Below are 27,398 nucleotides of genomic sequence, written 5' to 3' on the forward strand. Positions count from 1 at the left end.
CCAGGATTTCCTGGAAAAGAAGAGATTTAATCTTCATCTTTTCAGATTCTTGAAGAAAGAGCAGCTGACAGCAAGCTTACATACAAGCAAAAAAATCAGTTTAATCTACATAATCCCTGTCTGTCAGCCAAATCCAGTTTAGGGTGGTAATACAGGAGGACGCATCGTTGATGTTTTCTCAACAGCAGAGCTCGCCATGAAGGCGGATGTATGAGGAGTGTTATGGTTACACAACAGAGGTGCTGTCTCTTGTGCTTTCCCCATTTCACTTTACAGGCATCAGTATGGAGCTCATATTCTGTAAGAATTGTATTGAATGTAGAGAGTAAACACCATTTACAATATAAAATATTCATGCATATTCACTTCCTCAAATGCTCTTTACAGTCTTAATGTGCAGCTTTGAATGTAGTAATGATGAACGGTGACTTTTTGATTTCCCCCCATGTGATGGAACATCTCCTCCTTCCTGCACAGGCGGTGTTTCTGCGAGCATTTCCCGCCGTTTATGGCGAGTTGTTGAAGATCTTCACGGTCCGTGAGGTGGCCGGGTTCATCAGGGAGACGCTGAGCAGCCTGCCCACCACAGTCCACGCCGAGTGCCCCCTGGAGGCCGTCAAACTGCAGTGCATCGCCAAGACTGTGGAGAGCCAGCTGTACATTAACCCAGGTAAAGATCTGTTCATACAAACAGACGCAACAAACAAACACAGAGGGAACCAAACAGAAAATGATCGGCATGTTTGCCTATTAGCTCTTATACTGATCAGCTGTGCGCCCCTGTGCTGCAGCCTTTTGAGGACACACCTTGGCTAATTGTTACCCCACACTGAACCCATCCATGTCATCAAATTGTCCTCAATAAAGGCTTTTCACTGAAGCAAATTACTGTCTCAGTGTTTTCTTTGCAGCATACTCCCAAAGGCTACATGTAGCAATAAAAACGCCACTCATGCAAATCACATTAATGATACACAACAATTTGGGACAATCCCACACAACAATAATGAGTTTTTTCCTCCTCTTGTTGTCATTTTTATAACACCTATTGTTTCTTTTTCTGCTGTTTGCTGCTGTCTGTGACATGTTGCAGAATCACGCTGCATCCTGCTGCCGGTGGTCCTGCGAGTCCTCCAGGCCCACATGCAGGAGCAGAGAGACCTGGTGATGTGTGCTCGCATCCTTACCAGCATGCTGTCCCTCATTACGAAGGAGGAAAATGGCACCACGGTGAGTGACAGAGCCACATTTTCCAAACTGTTTGGGTTTATTTGCATAATTAAGCAAGAGAAACAGACATATTTTTGTACAGACGTTTTATTTTATTGGAGAGCCAGACTATAAACAACAACCCAACAGGTATTTCTTGTCAACCCAGATGTAAGCATCACCATGGTATCACTCACATAGAGCAGACTTACCTCATCTACAAAACTCTTTCCTTGTAATGTAACCTTCTCAGCAGGATGTGATTTTGCCTCATTTAAAAGCTGAAAAGAATGTACTTACTGACATATTTTGTGTCATGAGAAATGCATAAACATGTTGTAAGGCATCATTTCAGGCAATCTAAACAAAAACCATTCAAGAAGATGAAACGTGTGGGTCAGAAAGCAGCTCATAAACAACAAACATCAGCGGAAGATATCAAATAAGTGTCTGAACATGTTTCTGAAGACTCAGCAGCTTCTTATTGTATAAAATAGAGATGCAAAACTTGGATTATTTTTCTTTTTTTTACACAAAAAAACAAACACAACTGGTGCTCAAAATGCCAAACTATACATGTCAGTGCAGTGGTAAAAGGAGTATATCTCAAAATCAGGAATATTGTTACACAAAAGTACTTTATATTTAAAAAATGATTTTTACCAAAGCATCCTGTGCAATTGCAATAAATCCCCTGCTCTCATTTGTAAGACTGTGCATGAGGATTACCACCATTATAACAGGGAAAACTTCAAGCAAGTCAAAGCTACTGGAATTAGTCTTACAGCAGTTTTCAAGCCAATACATTGCGAGAGCAGATTGCTTTGTTGTGTGTATATGGTCAATTAGTCTTGGTAACAAGGACATTGGCTGCTGTGCAGTTCAGTAATGAGACCCATCAATTTAGAAATGGGCATTGTAGAGGTGGCAGTTACTTTGAGGTGTGTGCCGGTGTGCGTGTGCGTGTGTGTGTGTGTGTAGCAGCTCAGGCTGCTTGGCTTCAAGTGTTTAGCGCCAGAGGGGCAGATAGAGGTAAAGGCGCCCAGTAGGACACACACACAGACTGGCACCATATCTAAAGGGAAGTGACAGCAGTTGCAGCCAATGTGCCAGTGAGGATCCTTCTCATTATCACTCTGTCCAAGACCTGTCTGTCTTGTCAGGGTCTGCAGGGAGATGCACACACACACACACACACACGGTTTATTTGCCTTTCGCTTTCAGTTGCTTTAAAACTTTAAACTGTCTCCTTTGTATTCTTTTATTTTTTCCACTCTCTTCTTTTTGTGTGAACTTTTATAGTTTTAAAATGTTCCACACAGCCTTGAAACTTCTTATTAAAGAAGTCCCTTTAGTTAGCGGTTCAGGACTCATTAAAACTGTGATGAACATAAAATTACAAGGTAGCGGATGCAGACTTTGGCTCTGAGGCAGAATGACGTCAATGGTTCAAGGTGGGGTTAGCAAAAAAACTATGTAAATTAGTCAGGAAAGATCTTTCCTGTAACTTTAATATGTAAGCGTTTATATTTTTAAGGACATTTTTAGCTGAGTAATTGTGCCTTTAAACTCTGAAAGTGAGGCGTTTCTGTCACCTGCAGTTCATTTTGTGTGTTTTCTTCCTCCTGTAGGAGCCTGTGGTGTCTGAGGAAGTGGAGCTAATTGTGGAAAGTCTGCTGGGAGTTTTACTGAGAACCATCCTGGAAATCAGCAACCGGCCCCAGCCTGCTGGACCTGCCATGAGACTACAGTTCCAGGATGTCACTGTATGTTGACAGCCTGTGTGTGTGTGTGTGTGTGTGTGTGTGTGTGTGTGTGTGTGCCTACCACTGCAAATTGTTTTGGGACTTAACTAAATGTACAAGAGTAATTAGAATTTTTTAAATTGACTCAGTGCCGTGGTGTCTATAATTCTGCCAACGTTATTAATATTAAAGGCAATAATTAAGATTTATAATGCAATGCAGCACAAAGGGGAACGGAGAGGTGGATAATAACGAGATCATCGTCATTATTGTGTGATGATGGAGGCTAAAGGAGGGGTGCAGTGAAAGGTTTTGGCACTTGTAAACAGAGTTCTGCTAATGTTCCTGCACGTCTTATTAAAGGTTAATAAAGGGCAGCATGCTGTAGATTTAATAAACAGTGCCTACCCAGCATTTCCTCTGATGATAGTGCACCCCTGAACTACTCTCTCTTTCTTCCTGTCTGGTTATATGCTGTCCCATCAGGGAGAGTTTGTGGCATGTTTGTTGGCACTCCTGCGACAGATGAGTGACAGACACTACCAGCAGCTGCTGCAGGCGTTCAGCAGCAAAGACGACCTGAGGGTAAGTCCGGCGCATCCGTCTCCCTGTCTCTCTTCATATCTGTTTGTCTGTGTTCACAACAGCTGTTTAGTTTGCATCACGTCAATGTAGACATATCTGATGTAAACGTACACATCATTTCATATTGTATATGTAATGCGTCCTGGCAGTTTATATAGAATATGTGAGACCACAGACTGACTGATATATTTTTCATAGACCTAAATACAATTTTTCTTCTTGTACCATATGTTAAGACCTGGCTCAGCTAGGGAAAAGGGAAGTAACACAAACAGATGGAAATAGGTTAGAGTGAGTTATTTAATCAATGAATGAAAAGAAATAAAAATGAACAAATACTGAGCATGCTGTCCTGGATTGTAAAGAACAAAGGAAAACTACTGGGCCAAAATTAACACCGGTGCAGAAAGGGAATAAACGCAGACAAGAATAGGAGCACCTTAACCAGCACAGCTCCTCAGCTTTCTGACAGGTTACAAAACAAAACAAAATTAAATTAACAAAATACAAGGCCAAACTCTACAATTAGCACTCGCCAAAACAAAACAAAAAAAATGAAGCCCTCGTCGGACTCGAACTGCCTGCACAAGCTTAACAGGGCAAGAAGCGAGACTAGACTGACAACCAGATGGACGGCACCAACATTTAGCCATCACCCAAGGTCCAGCAGCCTCATCCTGTGGCGCTCACAGATTGGCGCAAATGAGCCACACTCCATAGGTGTACTGGGGCAGCGAGAGAAAGAGCAGAAGAGGAGGGAGGAGAGGCAGCACAAGAAGAAATACAGCTGCTGGCCATAAGGCCATAACATCAGAATTTTTTGTAGGTAGTATTTGTCAGGATTTACTACAGATGTGTGGCATCTGTATGTGTTATGTGTCTCCATCACTGTAATCAATTTCTACCTATGTATCCATCCATCCGTCCATCCATCCACCACACACCTATCTGCCAAAAAGTGTCTTTCAAACGAACTTTCAAGTGCACTTAAAGGCTTGTTCTGTTTACACAACTAACATGTTTGAAATGTTGCCTTCTTAACTTCCTGTCAGTGTAAAACTCTCTTACATTATCTTCCTGTCTGGTCTTCACACAGTGAGCATTTTAATAGTTTAACATCACAAATGAGCCATCAATGCCTCACCTAACTATACATATATACCTCTGTTATGCCTCTGTTTCCACTGATAACATGTTGTTTTTTATTGCAGGACTTTCTTCTTCATATCTTTACCGTCTTCAGGATCCTCATCCGACCAGAAATGTTTCCTAAAGACTGGACCGTCATGCGATTGGTCACAAACAAGTAAGAACACCCAGAGGTCCTTGCCTAGATAAATAATATGCAAATATTGTGCATTAAGTCCACACATGTAAATATAGATATCAGCTTTGACATTTTTTTATTGCTTGTAGCAGCGTTAACTGGAGAAAAGTGGAGGAAAAGGCCATGTAAAATTCATATCATAATGTCTAAAAGGATAAGGGGTTTCTGTGTAGTGATCTCATTAAAACATGAATCCAAGACTGATAAAGTGCCTCTGTGAAGGTCACTATCAGATGATGATAGATAAAGTGATGCTTTTATCCACATTCATGTATTTAAAGTGAAACATAAAAAAACATCTGTGTCTGTTTTGAATTCATAAAACCTAAAACCTCAGGTCATTCCAAGTTAACACTTTTGCATATTGTCTTATTTGTCCTCCACTAATATGCAGTGTGATTGCAAATGTATCTACAGAATTGACTCTAGGTAATGCACGGTGATGCTCCAAGGTGACACAGTAACCTTCTTTCCTTTCTGCCTCTTTTCTTTGTTCCTTTCAGTGTCATCATCACAACTGTCCTCTACCTTTCTGACGCTCTGCGGAAAAACTTCCTCAATGACAAGTTCGACTACAAGGTAGGTTGACGATCTGAGCGGCGCTGCGGCTCTTCAAAGTGGTTCAAAACAGCCCAAAAGGGTGCAGCATTAGTTCACCGCTGACATGAAGGCAAAAATGCACATTTAAATGTTAATTTATTTATTTTTCTACTGCAGACTTTTCAAAATAAAAGCCAGCGTATGGACACAGACATTAAAAAGAGTAATAAAAACCCTGAGGCAGACTATAAAATGAGCTGAGAGCTATAGAACAGCAATAAAAATGCAGATTAACTCAATTTAAATGAGGCTTTTCTGCTTTAAATATCCACTTTTCCTGTTCTTTGTTTCAATATTAACTCCTTAAATGTGTTCCTACGCAAATGTTTAAAGAGTGCCAATCAGCTGATATTATTCATAGAACAAAACGTATGCAAAAGATGAAAAATGATGTTTTTTGTGCAGCTTTGTCACTCCTTGTTTTGTTTTTTCTGTGATTTTTCAGGTGTGGGACTCGTATTTCTATCTGTCTGTAATATTTATCAACCAGCCATGCCTTCAGCTGGAGTCCTTCTCCCCCTCCAAGAGGAAGAAGATACTAGAAAAGTAAGCAGTGGTGGTCAACAAGCATAGTGTACACTCTGAATGACATCTCAACACGCGGTTCTGTGCAGTGTTCACAGTGTCTGTATCTCTAGTATCTCTGACCATTTTTGTCATGCAGGTACGGAGACATGAGGGTGATGATGGGGTGTGAGATCTTCAGCATGTGGCAGAATTTAGGTAAGATGACGAGCTTCATCCAGACTGTTTCGGTACTCCTTATACCTCACAGTAATCCTCACAATCCTCCACAATTTCTACAAAATATGACTTTTAATGTAGATTGTGTGTACTGCTGTTAAGATGTAAAAGTTCCTGAAGTTGGTCTGATCCGTCAGAGAAAGTGAAGACAAATAACCTCTAGCATTTCTTTGTAACTCAGCTGATGGATCGAAAAAAAAAAAACCTTTTTCTTCTTACTAAAAATGTACTTGTCACCATGGCAACCAGATGAATGCCACAGTGTGTTTTATATGAATGCCTTTGTTCTCCGTCATGATGGATCTGTGTGATTTAATAACAATGCCCACTGTGTTCAGGTGTGTTCACGCACAATTTGAAGTGTACTTTAAAGTCATTGTGTTTCATTTGATGTTAAGATGAATAGTGACATCTAACATACAGTAATGGATTCAAATAGGCATTCTGTGAATATTTATTTCATGTTACTCTAATTGCACTGCACTTTAGCTAAATTAAGAGAACTTTGTGTGGAGCACTCTGAGCTTTTATTGTGAATTCCTCCCCCCAAAAAAATGATCTCCGTGGTCTACCTGTGTTTCCCCTCCAGGGGAACATAAGTTGAACTTCATCCCGGCGATGATTGGGCCATTCCTGGAGGTGACGCTGGTACCTCAGCCTGATCTGAGGAATGTCATGATCCCTATCTTCCATGACATGATGGATTGGGAGCAGAGACGCAGTGGTAATTTCAAACAGGTATGCTCTCCTTTAGAAAGAGACTCACTCACATGATTCAGAAAAGGCACAGGCACAAATCACAAATCAATGGCGCCTGAGTGTTACATGTCTGCACTAGCACTAACTTTTAGTTGTTAATTATGGAAGTACAATAACAAACATTAAATTCTTTGTTTCAACTTACAGGTGGAGGCCAAGCTGATTGACAAGCTGGACAGCCTGATGTCAGAGGGCAAAGGAGATGAGACGTACAGAGAGCTCTTCAACAGCATGTGAGTTTAATGTCAGAGTCAAGGAAACAGGGAGGTGAGAGGCATGTAGCCTGGATGAAAAGGTCACCAGTAAAGTAAAATCACCTTCGTGAAATTATGTAAACAGGACAGAAAAAGCTGTTTATTGAGTCTAATGACTTAAACGATGAGACCCACGCAGGGCCTCGTCAGGTAAATGCCTGCGTGGGCTGCAGGTCGTTTGCCTCGCTAAATGGCTGCTTTGTCTGCGAGTGGTTGTGTCTAAGTATTTAACTTTTCACCCTGCAAACCACAGAGCGCAGATAACAGCATTATGGCCTCAATGAAAACCAGGGAGGTTGGTTTTAGGGCAGGGAGCTAATAAGTAAAGTGGCTGTTGAAACTGATAGCATCAAATTTTGTTTTTTTGTTTTAAAATGATTCTACTTGAAATTGATTGTATCAAGTAGATTGATAGGAGGTAAGTAGTCACTTTTCATCCTCATTTCTGTTCATTCTGTCCTTGTGTTTGCAGCTTTGTGTTCCTGCGTGCTTCACTATTATGTTTGTCTGTGTGTGTGTTTCCTGCTTCATTTGTGCTTTGCGCCTGTTCCTCACCATAGTTTTGTCGCCCCTCACTCCGGGCTACTAATAAAATTTGAATATGTATGTCCAAAAAAAAAAAAAACCCACACATGATCACATTACAGGAAGTCATTTTTCTGATTCACATACATGCTCTAAGTCTCACATCAATGTGAATCATAGTATCTTTTCATAGTCGATCATTCTTTTCCCTCTTTTTATGTGAATATAACAGCTCTAAATATATACTGTTGTGCAATATAATGTAAGAATAATCGATGTAGACACTATTTTTATGTTTAAATTGCATTTTAATTTGCTTTATTATAATTTATTGTTTTGATATAATTGGGTTCCCTCCTACTAACCCCTTTTACTAACCTGTGTGAGTGTGTGCTGATATTAATCATATTAATATTAATTTATTCCGCCTATGCTTCCCGCCTGGAGTAGAATTCCTCTGTTTGGTCCGTACCCTAGGTAAGCTGCTCTCCTCTTTGTTCTCTCAGTGTCGTCTGTGTGAGGGGAAACCGGGAACAGTTAAAAAAAAACAACAAAATAAGCACACAGTTAAGATGGCAAAAAAATCTGTGATTGTAGTTTTTGTCTGTGTAGCCACCTTGGGTATTGTACTTGTACTCCCACAGGCAGGCCAACAAGCATAGGTGACACTGGTGTGGCTGAGATTGATTTCCTCTTTGCTTCGCCTCCTTTTCTTTTTATCGGTTATTTCCACCATTTGCTGTTCCTTTTCCCATTTTCTCCTGTTTTACCTCCTTGTCTCTTCTGGTCCTTACATCTCTCTGTCTTGTTCTGTCTCTCTTCATTTGTCCAACAGTCTGCTGAAGAAGATCGAGAGAGAGACCTGGAGGGAGAGCGGGATCTCTCTCATTGCCACCGTCACTCGATTAATGGAGAGGCTGTTGGACTACAGGTGAGATAGTAGGCACATTCTGCTTCATGCCTTTGAGCTTTGACGTATATTTGTATATATTTCATGTTTTATGTTTTTGCCACAGGGATTGTATGAAGCTGGGAGAAGTGGATGGCAAAAAGATCGGCTGTACTGTCAGTTTACTGGTGAGTCAGCTCCTCCACATAATTGTTACCCCAGAATATTATTTTACATTAAATCTGCTCATTAGAAATGTATAGTTGATTGAAATGTAAAAATAATAGCATAGAAAGAATTGTCTGACTCCGGCGAGATGATTGATACCATTGATGCTACCATTATAAATCTACTAAAAATGAGGCTAGAGATAGGAAACAGTTAGCTTAGCATAAAGAAAATCTGTCCAAGCCTAAAAAACATGTTGAAATATTACTAAAATTCATATTTGTCATATTTAATAAAGCATATGAAACTTTCCCAACCGTTATGCTAAGCTAAGCTAAGCGAAACTAAACGATAATTGTAGCTGCATATTTAAGTGTCATATAGAGCTTCTGGTCTTGCTCTCGGCAACATAAGAAACAAATGTATTCCTCTAAAATGTCTCACTGTTTTTGTAATATTTGCTTTTTGAATAATGACTTTGTGTAAGTGCTCCTGTATTCAAGCAAACATATCAGCCTTAAAGTGCACAGATCATTTTTCAAACGCTTCATCTTAATGTAAGGCAGATTACACCATTTATTATAATCGATCTACTTGTAGCCCTTTCATAGCGTGCTAATAACAGCAACAAATGCACAAAAGTATAAAATGTATTTATAGTCAACATCATTTATCATTTCAACACCAGAGCTATTTATTATTTCTGGCATCAGTACACTGCCAAATACAAACATGAAAAACTAAAGAAAGACATGATTTACTATGGTGTAGATATAGGCATTTATGGAGGTATATAAAAAATCAAATTCAACATCCTAGAGGTCCACACAGCAGGGACACCCTGATCAATGTTGTGCTTCTTCATGTTTGCAAGAAGACAGTAGTGAAAGGGTGAAAAAGAGAGTTTCTGGAAGACAGTTATGACTGACTGACTACATTTTATTGGATATTTCATCATTTTTTCTGGCCAACAGTATCAAAATATGAATTTGTGCTGTAGAGGCGTCACTTATGTAACTGTAGCCATCTGCGGCAGCACCTGTGTGTGTAGGCAGACGGATCAAAAAGTCCCTGCAAATCATTGGATGAAATATATCAGATCAATATGTCACTGTTTTACATCTTTTTAACTTATTATTTTTTTAGAACTTCTACAAAACAGAGTTGAACAAAGAGGAAATGTACATCCGTTACATTCACAAACTATATGACCTGCACTTGAAAGCACAGAACTACACAGGTATGACCCCAAACATGCACTCCTCTATGTGTCGTCATTTTATTGCATGTGTGCATCCACCCAGAAAATCAAAGAAGTTACTGAGACTGCTGTTTGTCCGTGTGTGTGCCGCAGAGGCGTCATACACCCTGCTGCTGTACGACGAGCTGCTGGAGTGGTCGGACAGGCCGCTCAGAGAGTTCCTCAACTACCCCATGCAGAGCGAGTGGCAAAGAAAGGAGTATTTGCATCAAACCATCATCCAGAACTTTGACAGGGGGAAGGTGAACTGGAACACACTGCTGTTTTATACCCTTCAGTGCATTTGCATTTTCTTGTTGACTTAATGGAGTCATGAATATTTCTTTTTTTTGAATCAAATGAGCCTTAATACCAGCAGGACATGCTGCTTCTTAACAGTATGAAGCAGCAACATCTTCGGTTTTATTGAGAGCGCTAACGCCCAGCGGCCTGTTGGCTTCTCATGCATATTCTATTATGTACCTGCCTGTTATTATTAATGGTGCATTTAAAAATAAATGTGTGTTACGCATAAATACAAACATTTCAACGTAATAAGCACAAATGGTTTCATAAAATGAGGACAAACTAGGATGAGATGGAGTCACCTGCTCGTTTATCAGAGGTGTGACATTATTTATTTGAACAGGAAAGTGCTGTAAGCTGCTAATTTCTACCTGTCATGAACTGTGACAGCAGCTCGAGGCATCAACACCTCCTCAGTTTAATCAGATGAAGTGCTGGAGGCTGTAATTAAAACAGGGATCTATACCAGTCCTTAATGTTCCACAGAAACATTGTGAGATATGATGATAAGTCAGACTGACAGCTAAGAATTTAAAACAGCTGAATCAGCGCATTTATCTTGCCATTGTCCCGCAGTCTCATGTGGGAAAAAATGGGCATTATATACCCCACAATAAAAGCTTCACCGTCTCTGATAGAACAACACAGCTCTGCGGAAACATTAAAACGGCTCACCTCGTTACTCATGGTCCAATTTTCCCTCGCGTTCACGAGCCGCACCATCTGCCAGTGCTGCGGCATGGGGATTAGGAGGCAGCAGGAAAGGAAAGCTTTTCGTTTAATTAGCGACTGCTGCATGTGTACCTGTGTGAAGCGGTTGCATTTTGAGTTGTGAGATTTGTGACTGACCAGTGCCATCCAGTGGAGAAAGAGTGGTGTAGCAGTACCACCACTGCAGAGCGAGGACTCAGTGAAGATAATAGGGAATAATAAGTGTGTTTGTGTGTTCTCAGTGTTGGGAGAACGGCATCATCCTTTGCAGAGAGCTGGCAGACCAGTATGAGTCTTACTATGACTACAGGAACTTGAGTAAAATGAGGGTAAGGGGTCCTTGAAGTTGGTCATGTGATCATCCTCTCTTTTGCAAGCAGTATTGGTTGATTATCCTTCATGTTCCTTCCTAGATGATGGAAGCCTCTTTGTATGACAAGATCATGGATCAGCAAAGACTGGAACCTGAATTCTTCAGAGTGGGTTTCTATGGAAAGAAGTTCCCTTTCTTCTTACGGGTAATGAAATATTTCTCCTTATGTAAGTTCAATAGTAACACAAACCTGCAGAAAGAATTAACTTCCCTTATGTAAGACTCCTCCAGTGTAAGGTGACATTCAGCAACTCTTGTTCACTGCCATTTAGTGATGTAACAGGCCCTGTCCTTGGTGGAGCTGCAGTTGCAGTCTGCCACCACTAGATGTCAAGCTAACCCTATGCTGTTCTCCCCTCCTCCTCCTCCTCCTCCTCTCACTCCTCCTCCTCCTCTTTTGCACACTGCAGAATAAAGAGTTTGTGTGCCGCGGCCATGACTACGAGAGGCTGGAGGCTTTCCAGCAGCGGATGCTCAACGAGTTCCCTCACGCCATCGCCATGCAGCACGTCAACCAGCCTGACCAGACCATATACCAGGCAGACGCGCAGTGTATCCTTGGTTATAGATGGAAGCACATGCAAAATTCATTCACACAAGCGTGGAAGTCCATGCTGAGCAGACGCAGTCAGACGTGTGGAAATGCATAAGAACTGACAGTGCACTTGCATACAAACAAACCGCTTGCCTTTGTTAAGGTAAATGCTATCACACGTAGTACCATATCACTTATGATTATATTTGACACACTCACACAAAGGCATACAAGCATCTTATGCTGCACTGTGCATGCTGTACACACACACACACACCAGGCACATTGTGGTGGTGTGTGCACTCTTCTGCATAAGATGCTGGTTAGAAAGCTATTTACACTTTATTACTAAATATGACTAATAGGCTGTCATACATGTGACTATATAATAACTCCGTGTTCTCATACTTTGAATGTATTTATATTCAGAAAACCAAATCTGAATCCTTATTGTACATAAATCATCCTCTCCCATCAGGAAGCTTGCTTCATTTCCATGCAGAGAATACAATATGTGGGCCTTTTTAATTATTCACACCAATGTATGGGACAACTGTTGGCCTACATAGAGTACAAGAGGGAAGGGAAATGACAGTGACATAGTGGCACAAAGACTGGAGGGAAAAAAGCACTAAATGCTAGGATAGATTTCCAGTTTTTTAATGAATGCACGATCATGTGCACGCTGCTGTGATATTCTGACATAACCTCAATCAATAGTTTGATTGCCCACCCATCTGTATATCCTATTTTGAAGGATGTGTTAGCTGCTTCCGATCAGGTTGCACGTCTCATGATGATCCATGATCTGAGTGTAAAGTATGTTATAGGGGAGGTGTAATGTGTTTACATCAAAGCATCCTGTAAACCCCAGACATGCACTTTCAGCTTTAGCCACTTCACAGAACAAACTTTCCTTGCTGTTCCCTGTCTCTCTCCCATGCGCTTTCCTTGACTTCCGGGGGCTTTCAGACCTGCAGATCTATGCCGTAACTCCCATCCCGGAGAGTCAGGATGTCCTGCAGAGAGACGGAGTGCCCGACAACATCAAAAGCTTCTACAAGTTTAATCACATCTGGAGGTTCAGATATGACCGGCCCTTTCACAAGGGCACCAAAGACAAGGAGAATGAGTTCAAGGTACAGGCAGATGAACATCACACACAAAGCTCTTCATGTTAACCTTATGACGGGCCTGTGCTCTGAAATGTTTTTCAAAACACATCACTTTTTTGTGCACGTAAAAAAATCTTTTAATTCTCACATAGCTCTAATCTGTTGATTGCACGGCAGCCTAAGCTTGTGTTAACTGATTAGCAAAACAATAGCTAGCAAAGTGTTGGCCTGTACTAGAATGGTGTCATAATCTCAAAATAGGTAGTTTAATTTAAAAATATAATGCATCACATCACAGCATATTGCGATCCACTTGATAAGTTGAGAAAACACTGGCTGTCAGTCAGCTGACCAATCAAAACTTAACAGGCTTTAAAGGAGCCTTTCAGACGGACAGTAAAAACACATGTGGGACCAGTGTTTATATAAAAAAACACGTTAAAGCATGTATGTATGGCCCTGTAAATGAGCGTAATACGGCACCTTTAAAATTCACTCACTGCAGACTGATGTGCAACAGCTGCATTTTCTTCCTTTTCTGCCCTGTTCATCCATCACAGGGTGTGCAGGTACTGATAGTTTGAACCAGAGCACAGGTATTAGTCCGTGTGCAGCGCATGTTTTATTCATTATGACTCCGGTATCAGTAATTATACACAGAAACTTGGATACGAGTCACGAGTGCAGCTTAGCGCAAATGAAGTCTTTACTCCCTGATTCAGTTCCACACACACACAGAACACATAGGCCCTCATAAATATTCAGTTTTAGTACACACACACACACATGCACATACCCGTTGTGCTATCTTCTCATCTCACTTCCATCAAAGCTATTTGGCCAAATTTAATCATGATATTGCATTTACATCATGGCTGGATATCTCTGGCCCTAAGGTGGAAATAATATGAATGATAAACTTTTCCATGGTGACGAGGGAATACAGCAGGCGGGATGATAGTATGATCTGTGATAATAAAGCCTTTTTCCCCAAACATGAAGTATCTATCTGCAGGAAAAACTCCTTTATGGGAAGGTCAAAACATTTTTATATCAGATTCTGCTTTCAACTTCCTGATCTCAAACTGTAATACATGTTTTTTTTCTAAGTGGTGACCAGGTGGGTTTCATGGCCTTAAAAAGCATAAAATCGATAATGGGCAGAGGGGTTGTGTAGTGAGTTGGAAGACCTTTCTTCAACCTGAGGACACAGGATCAATATTGCATGTCAGTGCTCATCTACTCTGTCATAGTGTCCTTGAGCAAGACACTGGCTTCTAAACTTAGAAGCTTAGAATGAATGGAGCTGTATTTACAGTGCGGTAATAAAAAAAAAATAAAATTAAAAGGAGATGTGCAACAGTTTAGCAATAAACGTAGGATACAAAGTGTGTTAGCATGACACTATTAGCATTTAGCTTTAACAGTAATGTGTGTCATTTTTAGTTGTATTTAAATGAAATTATTTTTATTTCATTTCATTATATTAGAAATAGAATATTTAACAAATTGTAATTTTCTGACATGTTTACAGCACAGTCTAAACAATATTGTTGGTGCTCCACTACAGTGTGAGGCTATTATGTTAATAGCCTGCAGTGAATACTAGTGAGTTTCCATAGTTTACATGCTGTCAGTGACCTTGTGAAATGTTGGCATATTGACAAGCATGCTGGCTGACTGGGTAAGCGCTGGAGCACGAATGATGATACAAGATATATGACACAACAGCTGACCTACGCCTAAAAGTGGGTGTTTGGCAGTAAGTGTGCTTATCGTGTTTTTTTTTTTCTCATATCAATGTATGTATCGGTAATTAAATTGCGTGCCAGCAATGGAGTGTGTACTGTTATGCATCAGGCATAAGTAGTTATGGATTTTTTTAAAGCAATCAGCTAATTCTTGAGTATGTGCTGTGTGTTTACGCAGAGCCTGTGGGTGGAGCGGACAACCCTGACTCTGGTGCAGAGTCTTCCAGGCATCTCCCGCTGGTTCGAAGTGGAGAAGAGAGAGCTGGTGAGTGTGTGACATAACTACACACACACTTTTAACACACCGGGGACACTGTAATGTACTTTTATTTTGCGGTTGCAATTTAGAGTACTGCCAGCCAATACATAAGTATTGATCCAAGGCATTGCATTGAACAACAATAATGACCGAGGTCATAGGTTTGAGGCTATTGAGTGCGTTTAATTTCCTCCACTGGATAGATTGGATGTTGTGCTAAATATCAAATTGCTTTGCTTTGATTGCCAACATTTTTTTTCCTGTTTCTTTTTGGCCCGGAATCACTGTCATTCTTGATTTGTTTCCTCTAAGAAAGCTTTTTTTTTGTCTTACAATCTCTGAAGAGTGGGAGGATTTTTAAATGTTGTTTTGTCCAGCGTATGCAAAACAAATGGTCTTAGCACATATTCTTTAGTTCACAGCTGTGAGTGTGGTGTGAAATTGTGGAGTGTAAACCCAGTGTTAGACTATAATGGCTGCACAGCACACTAGCAATAAAAAAACAGGAAAGACGCTCTGCTAGCTGAAGGATTAGCGAGAGAAAAAGAAATGTAAGATGAAAGAGAGAGCAGTTTCTGTGTGACCATATAGTAATTAAGTGTGTCAAATAGTAGTAGTTTATACTTACAAGCATGCATTGCTAATTACTTTTATTGCACATAAATCCAAAGATAATGGTAACTTGCAGTTACCCAAAGGAGCATTTTAGCATGTACTTTTTCTGTGTGCCACCATTTGACCACACATCTGAATTCTTTTATCTTTAAAATCTGGAAAATAAAATAAAATAAAAGCACAATTTGATGTATTTAAGGTGGAATTGTGTAAATATTTTTTTCTAGAGATGCATTGACAAATTTGTCACATTTTATTCCAGGAATCTCTAAGAATCAGTCATGTATATAGTAGCAGTTTAGCATTGCATCTTGACTACATTATTGTAAAAATAGTCAGTGTCATTTGCGATAAATAGCTGCTATGCTTGAAACTGATTTGATGATGTTTCTTACATCTTAAAAAAAATCGTCAAGTCTTCCAGGCTTTACAAATCTTCTACAAGAAAATCCATACAGTCTTTCTATAATCTGCCTGTTTGCAGGTGGAGGTAAGCCCGCTGGAGAACGCCATCGAGGTGATTGAGAACAAGAATCTACAACTGCGCACATTGATCACCCAGTGTCAGAGCAGGCAGATGCAGAACATCAACCCCCTCACCATGTGCCTCAATGGGGTCATCGACGCCGCTGTCAACGGAGGGCTGGCCCGCTACCAAGAGGTATGGATAACTTGATGGAGGGTTAGGTTGGAGGGTTTTAGAGACCAAGAAGCAATGACATATGGATTACCTAATGATGCATGAAGGTGGGTTTAGATGTATGTACTGACAGAAAGCAGTATTGTGGGAGGGAAAAGCAGATGAACAGATGGATGGATGCATGAATAGCTGGGTGAAGGTTTGACCGGCTGAATAGATGAGTGGGAGGTGGAAGCGGTGGGGGGAAAAAAAAAGAGATGGATGGGTGACTCAGAAATGGGTGGATAACACGAGCAGATTTCCAGTCAATGGATGGAGAAGGATGGATGTGGGGAAAAACGAGAGGTCAGGTCCAAAACATGGCAGACACTGTAGAGATGGATGGCTAATAAGAGAAAACTAAATGAGATGGGAGTGTTTATGCAGCTGCTGTATTATACACTGAAGTGTTGTTGCATCTACTACATTGCAGGATAACAATGCAGTTCAATTTGTCAATGATAAGGAGCACAATAGAAAAAGTGTTGTTTGCACTCCACAAACCTGAGTGGGTTTGCGCTGTGTCACATAGCAACCACCGTGTGTGTGTGTGGTGCATGCCTCTGTGTAGAAGTAGCTTATTAAGGTTCGTTGGGTCCTGATGAAGCCACAATGATAAGGGCCACTGAAGTGTTTTCCATCCTTTCTGCCATTATTGTGTTAAAACAATAACAGCAAATAGAGGTTGTCGGAATTTTCATCACATTTTTATGCATGTAAATGTTGTTTTTTCTCAGTAAGAAGTGACTAACCGCTTCCAATCATTTGTAATTTTCATATCACACACGATGAAAAGTGACACGTATTCCGAGCCGGACACAGATGGGGCTTCATCCCTGCAGCAAAGTATATTGCCACCTCTATCAACATTCATATTTCTTTTTGCAGAATATATCATGCAGCAACCCCATGGGCCGCGCCTGTAAATCTATTAATTTTCCCGCGTTAATGCCGATTGACAGCTGTGGAGTTTTGCTCGGCTACAAATGAAGGAGAAATTGTCATTATTAATATTCAGATTTATTGCTTCAGTTTGAGTTGAAACCCTTGAGGGGGAATGCTATCTGATTTATTTCCCCCCACCCCCCCCACCCTCCTCCCCTCAACGTTCCATCTCTAATTAGACTTTTCTAATGATTAACTGAGCCACTCCATGGCGAGGTCTCACTCCCCGCAGCCCGTCGAAAATTTTCCATCATTCCTAGACAATTATAGTTTTTTTTGGATTAAGTTTCCTCTTATACCTTTTTTAATATTACAACCTTTAACTGTAAAGAGCATCATAATATTTATGCAATTAAATATTTATAATTCTTATCCATGTGTGAGCACACTGTGGATTCTAATGTGTGCTACCCTGGTAAAGACTGCCTGATCTGATGACGTTTGGACCAGTTATATTCCTTGTTTTACAGAGGTTTGTAAGCCATGCATTCTTTGATAGGGCTCTATGAGCAGCATCTTTTCTCTGGAGATAGACACCAATGTCCTTGAGAGTAGAAGCATGCTGATCATTTTTTGTGCACTCTCCCTTTACCTTTATGTGTGTTTTCATGTGTGTGTGTTTCCTTCTGGGGTAGATTAGAAAGCAGATTGTGAGCTGGGCTTTTCATCGGTTCATCGTCTCCCCTCTTTGTGTACTCCGATGCAGATTGAAAAGGATTTACTATAATCTGTAGACACATCACAAATGTTGACGGCATTGTGAACAGCAGGGACCTGGCATTTAATGTATGGATGTGACAAAAGCAGCTGTCGTCATTCAAAGCAGATCGGGGCTTTCTTTTTTTTTCATCTTTATCTGATTCCCCTTTGAATCACCTCTTTGAAGGGAAATGTCTGGGAAAGTGAAAAGAAAGCAAAATCTGTAAGCCATAATCAGGAAGTATGATGTTTCTAAGGAGACCACGAAACACTGGCATGAGTGAAAGTGATATGAAAAGAGCTACTAATATCACATTGGCTCCTATATCAAAGTGTAATACAACCATTTGTGTTTTTCTATTTTTATCCAATGTGCACTTTTATTCTGGTCCCTGAACCTGATATCAATCAGCACACACAACACACAACACATCAGCCCAGACAGGAGGACCGCACCCTCTGAGTTTACTCTGAGCGCATTTGCTCAGTTTTTCCTGAATGTTTTCAAGGACTCCACATATACATGTGTGGATACTAATTCACTGTGTCAGGCCAGCTGGGATTGAGGTAACACTGCAGTGCAGACAGGCCCACTGCTTCAGCCTTCAGTGTATGCATAACAGATGTTCAACATTTTGTCTCCGTGCAGGCCTTTTTCGTGAAGGACTACATTATGAATCACCCTGAAGATGGCGAGAAGATCGGGCGACTGAGAGAACTCATGTTCGAACAGGTTAGAGATGTGCTCATATTTTGTTGAAAACTGCTAACCGAGCTCTGCACTGGCCTTAACAGGATCCACCCAAAATTAGCAGGGAGAGGAGCAGACTTTATTTTAAAGAGTTGCCTAATATAACAGTAAAATAAAGGTTGTACACTGCCTTTCAGGCCTCACTAAAGTTGTTGACTTTTGTCATACAGGCACATATATTGGAGTATGGCCTTGCCGTGCACGAGAAATTCGTTCCACAGGACATGAGACCTCTCCACAAGAAGTTAGTGGACCAGTTTCATCTCATGAAATCCAGTCTGGGCATACAGGTGAGCCACCATCTCCTTTTGTGTATATGTGTCTTAAAGAAAACATTTAAAGAAGCACACACTGCATGTGATAGCCTACAAGTAAATGACCCCTGTAGTCTTGTAAAGAGGAAAGCTATCCCTCATTAGACAAACTTTCATCTGCATACTCTGTATTTTATTTACATGCCTCCTGCTGGCACAAAGAAGCATTTAATGATGTGCGCTTCCTTTCCTCCATTTAAAACCCCAGGAGTTTCCGGCTTATGTACGTGCCAGTCCAGTGCACTTCACCAATGGAAGCCCGCGTACATGCAGGAACTCCGTGCCCAGCATCATCAGCCCAGACGGCGGCAGAGGGGTTGCAAGGAGAAGGTGACGATGTTGTGTTTTCTTGTTAAACCGCTGTGCTTTACTTAAGATTAAATAACTTGCTTCGAATGTTCTGTTGCATTGTGTTGAAACCCAGCTTACGTTTTTCTTCTTTGACTTTATGTGTCACCCCCCTCTCCTCAAACGCCACACTCTGTGCCTCCTTCTCTGTCTTCCTCCTTCGCCAGCCTCCCTCACCAGTCTGGCTCGGTGTGAGCACTCAATAGGTGGAGGCGGCCGGCTGGCACCCACAGGGATATTTCTGTGTGGCTGCTGTCGGGCCAGCAGGCAGACTGTGTGCATTAAGTGTGTGTGTGTGCCTGTATGTGTTTTGATGTGCTCACTGACCCTGCCACTCTGTCTACCTGCGACATTCTGCCTCCGCAATCTGCTCCCAGGGGGCACAGCCACACAGAGAGATGGGGACACACACATCACCTCAATCTCCCTGTGACATTTTGCGATTTTGCTTGTTGAATTTGATTTTTTTTTCCTTTAGCACTACCAGCTTACCTCTGTTTTGGGGGGCTAGATATCTGATATAAACTTCATTTAAAAAGCTTATTATGTTTGTTCTCTAACCTTTCTTTTACAATTTTGGCAGCTTGATGAAAAGCTGTGACTGGTGCATCAGTTATTTCTTCCAATCTGACATTTTGTGTCTCCTTTTCCCCACCTGTCTGCCTTTGCTGCTGCTGATGCTGTTCCCGCTGAATTTTCGGTAAGTGAAACCTCACAAAGCTAATGAAACACCACAACATAACTTCGTTACCTTTATTGAAAAGCACCATAACCATCTCTCTCTGTCTTTCTTTCGCCCTCAGCCTCCTCAGCTACCCCGCAGTGAACCGTTACTCCTCGTCCTCTCTGTCGTCTCAGGCCTCTAACGAAGTCAGCAACATCACAGGGCAATCGGAGAGCTCGGATGAAGTCTTCAACATGCAGGTAGCCCTTCTCTCTGTGATACATGCACACCTGCTACTTCCTACGCCTTCCCACACACCCACGCCAAGGCTCTTTAAGTAGTAGATTGAGTCCACATCCTAACATTTGCCCTCCTGCTCTCTGCAGATTTCCCCTTGCAATACTTTTTAATCCACCCTCATTTCTCTTCTCCTCCTGACCTTCCTCTCTATATCTTCCCTCTCCCGCTTGTTCGAAGCGTTGTCCAGGCAAGCAAATTGTCATGATTATATCAAATAAGGACACAATGCTTTCTGTGCTCCTTCCAGGGAGCTTGCTGGAGTCTAATCTAAACTAGATTTGCCCAATTCAGAAAGCTGCCGACAACTCCTGGCAAGCGTTGTGCCGCACCTGGCAGGCTTGGAATAACAGGGAGGAGAGGAAAACACGAGAGGGAAAAGGCTTGTTGTCGGGGATCTGACTGAACCTATTACAGGATTAGTTTTCGACATTAAAGGTCTTACTCTGCAGATCAAGTACTGTGCAGCTCAGTGAGGGCTATATCCATAAAACAACCTTTTAAAATACGTTCCCTCTGGTGCTTGTCATTGTAAAAACTAGCAGTTTCTTAAAGTTAAGTATAAAAAAAAAACAAAAGCTTTAACAACAAAGACTGAAAATACTCAAGCATCATACAGCTGCCATTTGCTTGATGCATCAGACGCAGGAAAACAGTGAGTGTTTTATAACAGCAGCACTGTAGTGTTGCTGCCTGTCTTCATCCTCTCCACCGTCTTTCATGCTTACTGTCTTAAGAACCCGGGGATCTCAGTACAGCCAAGGATCTAGTGGGATCTGCTTCTGTATAGCCAGTCATTGTGCTAAGACTCATTTGTTACAACAGTACACATCAGTCAATTTTTTGCTTAGCTCTTATTTTTCATAACTCCCTGCTCAAGTTCTGTGTAGTTCTGCATTATATACTCGTGCAGACTTGTGCTTTCAGCTCATCCATTTTGCATATGCACCGGCTGTGCCAATCACTCCTGAAATTAGACCGCATCCCACCATGCACCAGCAGTATGATATCACATAAAGTACTGGTGTGGATGTAAAATGATTTGTTGTTGATACATGATACCTTATATTCTCTGTTAAACAACGTTGTCGCTGCTGTTTTAGCCCAGTCCGTCTACCTCGAGCCTCAGCTCCAACCATTCTGCCTCGCCCAACGTCACCAGCTCAGCCCCATCCAGCGCCAGAGGTGAGAGCGGCACTCTGCAACAACATGTTTTCTTTTTACAATGTTACACATGCTTTGTTGGCTTTTTAGCTCGTAGAGTAATTCACGCTCTGAGGCAGACTCTGAGGTCCAGGCGGACAGACTCACCTTTTGACCCCATCGGTGACACCATGTTGTCTCAAACCACCGCAGCATCCTGCCTGGTGAGGTTAGCGAGGTTACAAGATGACAGCTCAGAGGAGCCTGGACAATTGAATGGAAAGGCTGGAAAATAGAGAGAATATAAAATGAACCTTGATAAAAAATGAAACGGGTTCAGACAAATGCTGCTGAAAAAAACATAGATCCGGCGAAAATGGAAGACAGAGCAAGAGAGAGTAAGAGATGATTACAGCTGCGCAGAGTTTCCCTCTCTGACCTCCAGTAGGCTTGGGCATCCAAGCCTCTTTTACAGTGGCCTGTGACTGTCTGATGCCTTCTCTGGCTGGCCTCTTATCTGGATGTTTGTAAACATATTTCTGTCTGATCCCCATCATAAAAGGTAAGAATATACGAAGACATTTATGGAAACGGATACACTCCCCTTTGGCAATCCTGTGACAGCGGGCGCCGCCCTTATAAAAATGCCCTCTGTCTACCCATAAAGCATGTGGAGAATTATTGCTGCTGTGGTATTATCTGAATGAGATCCAGCGATGAGTATCTCACGCTCATGTGATAGCCTTACAAGTGCTATCACATTCACTAATGGATCAAAATCTATATAATAGTGGAGGAGCAGCTGAGAAGTGCTTTGTGTGTGAGTGTGTGTGTGTGTGTGGGCTTGTGTTTATCTCTGTGAGTGCACTACATATGTTACCATGTCGAGCTGCAGCACACGTCTCTGTTGTGATTGTCCAGCGTAGCAGAGGAGGTGAGGGAGTGTGGAAGGAGTGTGTGTAGGAGGAGTCAGGCCATTTATCATGTTGTGGAGCTAGTGAGGCTGAAAGAATGGTGGAGAGGCTTGGAGGGAGAAAGAGAGATTGGCCTCTCCTGATTGCTTGTATTTGTGGGTAATAGCCTAACACCTTGCTCCCGTTTTGGTCCGTTTTGCTTCTCTGTGTGTGTGTGTCTGTGTGTGTCTGTGTGTGTCTGTGTGTGTCTGTGTGTGTGTGTGTTACCCCCTTAATAACTCATATCATCTATTCCAGGTTCACCTCAAATGGCAGAGAAACACAAACATTCAAGAGAAAACCCCTGTCTTTCTCCACGAGAGAGGCCGGTCAGCGCCATCTTCCCCAACCCACTCGACCCTGCACAGGTTAGCACGCATATTCATCCACATGCACTCAGAAGGGAACCTGTACAGATGGCACAGTGGTGCATATTTCATCATACCATGTGTTAGAGTGGAGTCGACCTGTCTTGTTACAGTAAATGTCCAGAAAAATGTTAACAAGGCAGCTCAGGCCGTCGCTGTTACATTAAACCAAATGCATATTTAAACACAAAGGAGAGGTGGGTGGGTGTCTTTGACCTTTCAGTGATAGAAGCCACACCAACCTGCAGCTCTGCAGACACTTTACAGCACTCCTCGCTCTCATATGAGTAGATTTATGGACGACTTAACCATGAAAAAAATTATTATTTCAGGTGTGCAGCATTCTGCATTATTAATGTCTAACAGTAGTTACAGGGAAGCTAATTAAATAACTCTTAGATAAGTAGGTCCCATAAATATATTGCAGATAATGTGAGTTTGGAATATTTCCACTGCTCCAATGTGCAGGAAAACTTTCAAGGTTAAGTCATAAGTAGTGCAAATATTAAACGTCAAAATGAACATGGACAAAAGTTGCTTCCCTGGAGAAGAGGCAATCGCATATTTATCTGTTTCCTTTGGTTTCATCTGTGTCAAGAAGAACTGTTTGCAGGTGTGTTTTTGAACCTCACTTCCGAGGGATCCTTTTGTTTATTTGTTCAGCCATTCCTCGTAACTTCGGCAACAGGACTCAGTGCTTCTGTTTGGACGCAGCTATATTTCCACATACACTGTAAAAAGATGGATTTATGTGACCTGGGTGTGCAGTTTTTTTCCTAAGAAGGGTAAAGACTTTTCTTAGGAGGGTGAGCAGTCGTTTATCTCTCATTTGCTGCTCTTACAGATGGTTGTGTAAACCTTCGGTCACGCTCTCTACTCCACCTGTCGTCCAAACGTGTGGTCTTGTGATTCAAACTGAAAGACAAAATAAGAAACGGGTCTATATTTGTTCAGCGCAGCAGTCGACCAAAACAAGGTCACCTTTGTAATGTACCATACATCTCAATGTGTGTGTAGCGTGGGGGCAGAAGTGCCTCCCGGATGAGGGCACATGCTGTATGGCCCCTTTTTGTAGCTGAGAAAAGCAGTTTTTTTTCAAGTGCAGCTGATGTTACTGATGTTTTATTAAAGTTGGACAGCCTCAAAAAGAAAAAAAAAGGAAACAAAGGAAATAAAATCCTGCGCTGCAAGCTAATGTTGCCATAATAACAAGAGCTGACAAGAACAACATGATATTGCAGTTCCCTTTTTTCACTGCTGAAGGACAGTATGTAACACAATCACACACACTCCGCATCCGCAGTGACAAAGCTACAGTAGCCGAAAAAATAACCTGTTTGCTGTTCGAGGCCATTCGTCTCTTACAGGGGAGTTTTTGGCACAGTTCACCTGAGTTTTCTCTCCCTCTTTGTGCAGAGGGATTGATGCTGGAACAATTATTTCTAACCTGACAGCAGTTGCAAACAGACCTGCTAATGATGTATTGATTATTAGCACCATTGATCTCTTGCATCACTTATTGTAATTAGAGCAGGAGGCTAACAGAATGTGATCACTTTCACTACACTACACACATGGCTGCAGCCAGGGTTTGTACTGAGGTCCAAAATGGTGAACTTGCTACGATGAAATATGCAAAAATAAATAAGTAACCACTGAAATATTCCTGTCATCTCTGAGGGGTTTCAGGCACACACAGTTTAAATATATATAATGAATAGTACACTAAAACCTGACATCTGAGATTTATAATACTAAAAACTAATACAAAGTTATATATAATAATAATATCTCTTCATTTCATTGACCTTTCTTTGCACTTTTCAGCTTTCCTGAGCATCTATACCGTAACACCTACTATAGATGTGCACCTAAAATACATACATAAAAAAACACGTCGGCCATCTTGTACTACAGGAAGGATTCACTCCTTTGATCGTCCACAAATAATCATTACATGACTTTCATTATTATGCACTTCTGTCTGTTTTATGTTTGAACAGTCTTTTCTCTGTTTCTAGCTGGTATTTACACAGTCCCATGGTGTATCTGTTTGACTGTATTTCTTTTCTTGTGCAGAGAGCCCCTGCTCATCAGATAGGTGATACCACTTTACCAAGGAGTGACCCCAACCTCTCAGCACCAGATAAAGGTAAAAACACAATCATAGAAACACACTCTCATCTTTCAGGGGATTCCCGTAAAATAATACCGACACAATGCATTAAAGGTTATATTTATTGTTTAAGCCTGTTTAATTATCCTCATTCTGCTTTAGAAGTCCCTAGTCTGCGTCACTCATGGCTAATGGAAGGCTATTATTTCACACACATTTGGTGTTGTAAAATCTACACCATTGCTTGCTAATCTTAGCAAAATGCTATCTCAGTAGATGTGAATGTGCCTATCACTGCACCTGCTTCCATGACACAAACTTTTGTATAGGCTCCAATGGTGTTGTTTGTGGCTAACAAGAAATAGTGAAACAATACAACAAATGTCTGCTTTGAATAATACAACGTAGACCTAATGTGTAAACTATTATACTTATGATTTTCTTATTCTGTTATCATGTTAGTTTTTTTTGCAACACAACAAACTACCTACAGAATAATCAGGGAGGATGAGACACCTCCAAATAAAGAGTGAAGTGTGTGGAGTGATAGCTTCCCTGTGACTCTCACACAAACACACACCTTTCTGTGTGAATCAAGTGTGATCTGTAAATAATGCAGTGAGACGTGCACAAACTGCCACAATATGGTGACATGACAAAAAAGGTGCTAGAATTTACACCAAACCTGCGTCACTTTTGGGCCCTTTAATTATAACTCCAGATAGTGTTGTAAAAATTCAAGATTCAAGATTCAAGAAGTTTATTGTCAAATGCACAGCACTTTACAGTTACACTGAGCAATGAAATTCTTACTTTGCGAGTTCCCTTCATATGACTTTATACACAACTAAATTAAGATAAAAAAAAAAAAAAAATAAACAGTAGACTTAGGCATAAGAATAAATAAAAATACGAATAAACAATAGGAAAAAAAAAAAAAATAAAATAGAGTAAGCAAAATGTGCAGTTCTATGTACAGAATGTGCAGTTCTATGTACAGAGGTAGGACGTTTAGAATGTGCAAATATTTTAAGAGATTGTACATGCAAAAACAAATATGTGCAATTTTTGCATTGTGGAAAGATAAAGAAAAATGTCAGTGGTTCAGTAGCCTGATGGCCTGTGGATAGAAACTGTTTTTTAGTCTGGTTGTCCTTGCTTTCACGCTCCTGAAGCGTCTGCCTGACGGCAGGAGTGTGAACAGTGAGTGCTGTGGGTGAGTGCGGTCTTTGATGATATTGTGGGCCCTCTTTGTGACCCGGGCATTATAGATGTCCTGTAGAGGTGGGAAGGCTGCTCCACAGATGAACTGAGCCGTTTTAATGACACGCTGGAGAGCCTTCCTGTCCTGAACGGTGCAGTTCCCATACCAGACTGTGATGGAGTTTGTCAGGACGCTCTCCACTGTACATCTGTAAAAGTTGCTGAGGAGTTTGGAGGGTAATCCAAATTTCCTCAGCTTCCTGAGAAAGAAGAGTCTCTGTTGAGCCTTCTTGATGATCTGCTGTGTGTTGTGAGCCCAGGTGAGATCCTCACTGATGTGGGTGCCGAGGAGTTTGAAGGTTTTCACCCTCTCTACCTGGGCCTTGTTGATGAAGAGTGGGGCGTGCTGGTCTCTCCTCTTCCTTGGGTCAATAATCATCTCCTTAGTCTTCTCAGAGTTTAAGGAGAGATTATTTTCCTGGCACCAGGACACCAGCTGAGCCACCTCTTGCCTGTAGGCTGCCTCATCTCCTCCAGTGATCAGCCCGATGACTGTTGTGTCGTCAGCGAACTTGATGATGGACGTGTTACTCTGGGAGGGGACGCAGTCGTAGGTGAAGAGGGTGTACAGCAGTGGACTGAGCACGCAGCCTTGGGGGGTTCCTATGCTCACAGTCTTTGTGGCTGATATTCTGGCACCAACTCTGACAGTCTGGGGTCTGTCTGTGAGGAAGTCCTGGACCCAGCGGCAGAGGGGGGATGTCAGTCCAAGAGTGAGGAGCTTTTCAGCCAGTGTGCTGGGAATGACAGTGTTAAATGCTGAGCTGTAATCTATAAACAGCATTCTAACATAGGTGTCTTTGTGTTCGAGGTGTGACAGAGCTGTGTGGATGGCTGCATTAACGGCATCGTCAGTGGAACGGTTCTGATGATATGCAAACTGCAGGGGGTCTAAGGTGTCTGGGATGGTGTCTTTGATGTGGGACATGACTATCCTCTCAAAACACTTCATTACAATGGAAGTGAGGGCAATGGGGCGATAGTCATTCAAACAGGTTATTTTGTTTTTCTTGGGGAGGGGCACTATGGTGGTGGTCTTGAAGCATGTGGGCACAGATGACTGAGAGAGGGACAGATTGAAAATGTCTGTGAAAACCTCAGCCAGCTCTGAAGAGCAGGCCCTCAAAGCACGGCCGGGGATGTTGTCA

At 41.6% G+C, this 27,398-nt stretch overlaps 1 protein-coding gene across 3 annotated transcripts in view; it reads left to right on the plus strand.

Moving 5' to 3' along the window:
- The window catches only part of dock4b (dedicator of cytokinesis 4b), a 97,320-nt gene that overhangs the window by 62,400 nt on the left and 7,522 nt on the right, over positions 1 to 27,398 (plus strand). For all 3 annotated transcript variants that reach the window (XM_028433130.1, XM_028433145.1, XM_028433137.1), the window contains exons 23-49: positions 478 to 670; positions 1,094 to 1,230; positions 2,841 to 2,975; positions 3,441 to 3,539; positions 4,751 to 4,845; positions 5,370 to 5,445; positions 5,912 to 6,012; positions 6,131 to 6,189; positions 6,800 to 6,948; positions 7,117 to 7,202; positions 8,584 to 8,679; positions 8,765 to 8,825; positions 9,952 to 10,045; positions 10,160 to 10,308; positions 11,305 to 11,391; positions 11,476 to 11,580; positions 11,846 to 11,987; positions 12,943 to 13,109; positions 15,015 to 15,101; positions 16,195 to 16,371; positions 18,683 to 18,766; positions 18,955 to 19,074; positions 19,307 to 19,428; positions 20,259 to 20,370; positions 21,511 to 21,592; positions 22,762 to 22,871; positions 24,951 to 25,023. In XM_028433130.1, coding sequence (XP_028288931.1) covers positions 478 to 670; positions 1,094 to 1,230; positions 2,841 to 2,975; positions 3,441 to 3,539; positions 4,751 to 4,845; positions 5,370 to 5,445; positions 5,912 to 6,012; positions 6,131 to 6,189; positions 6,800 to 6,948; positions 7,117 to 7,202; positions 8,584 to 8,679; positions 8,765 to 8,825; positions 9,952 to 10,045; positions 10,160 to 10,308; positions 11,305 to 11,391; positions 11,476 to 11,580; positions 11,846 to 11,987; positions 12,943 to 13,109; positions 15,015 to 15,101; positions 16,195 to 16,371; positions 18,683 to 18,766; positions 18,955 to 19,074; positions 19,307 to 19,428; positions 20,259 to 20,370; positions 21,511 to 21,592; positions 22,762 to 22,871; positions 24,951 to 25,023 — 2,998 coding nt within the window. The remainder of the gene's footprint in view (positions 1 to 477; positions 671 to 1,093; positions 1,231 to 2,840; positions 2,976 to 3,440; positions 3,540 to 4,750; positions 4,846 to 5,369; positions 5,446 to 5,911; positions 6,013 to 6,130; positions 6,190 to 6,799; positions 6,949 to 7,116; positions 7,203 to 8,583; positions 8,680 to 8,764; positions 8,826 to 9,951; positions 10,046 to 10,159; positions 10,309 to 11,304; positions 11,392 to 11,475; positions 11,581 to 11,845; positions 11,988 to 12,942; positions 13,110 to 15,014; positions 15,102 to 16,194; positions 16,372 to 18,682; positions 18,767 to 18,954; positions 19,075 to 19,306; positions 19,429 to 20,258; positions 20,371 to 21,510; positions 21,593 to 22,761; positions 22,872 to 24,950; positions 25,024 to 27,398) is intronic.

This window comes from Parambassis ranga, chromosome 2, assembly GCF_900634625.1.
Source record: "Parambassis ranga chromosome 2, fParRan2.1, whole genome shotgun sequence".
Classification (NCBI taxonomy): Eukaryota; Metazoa; Chordata; class Actinopteri; family Ambassidae; genus Parambassis; species Parambassis ranga.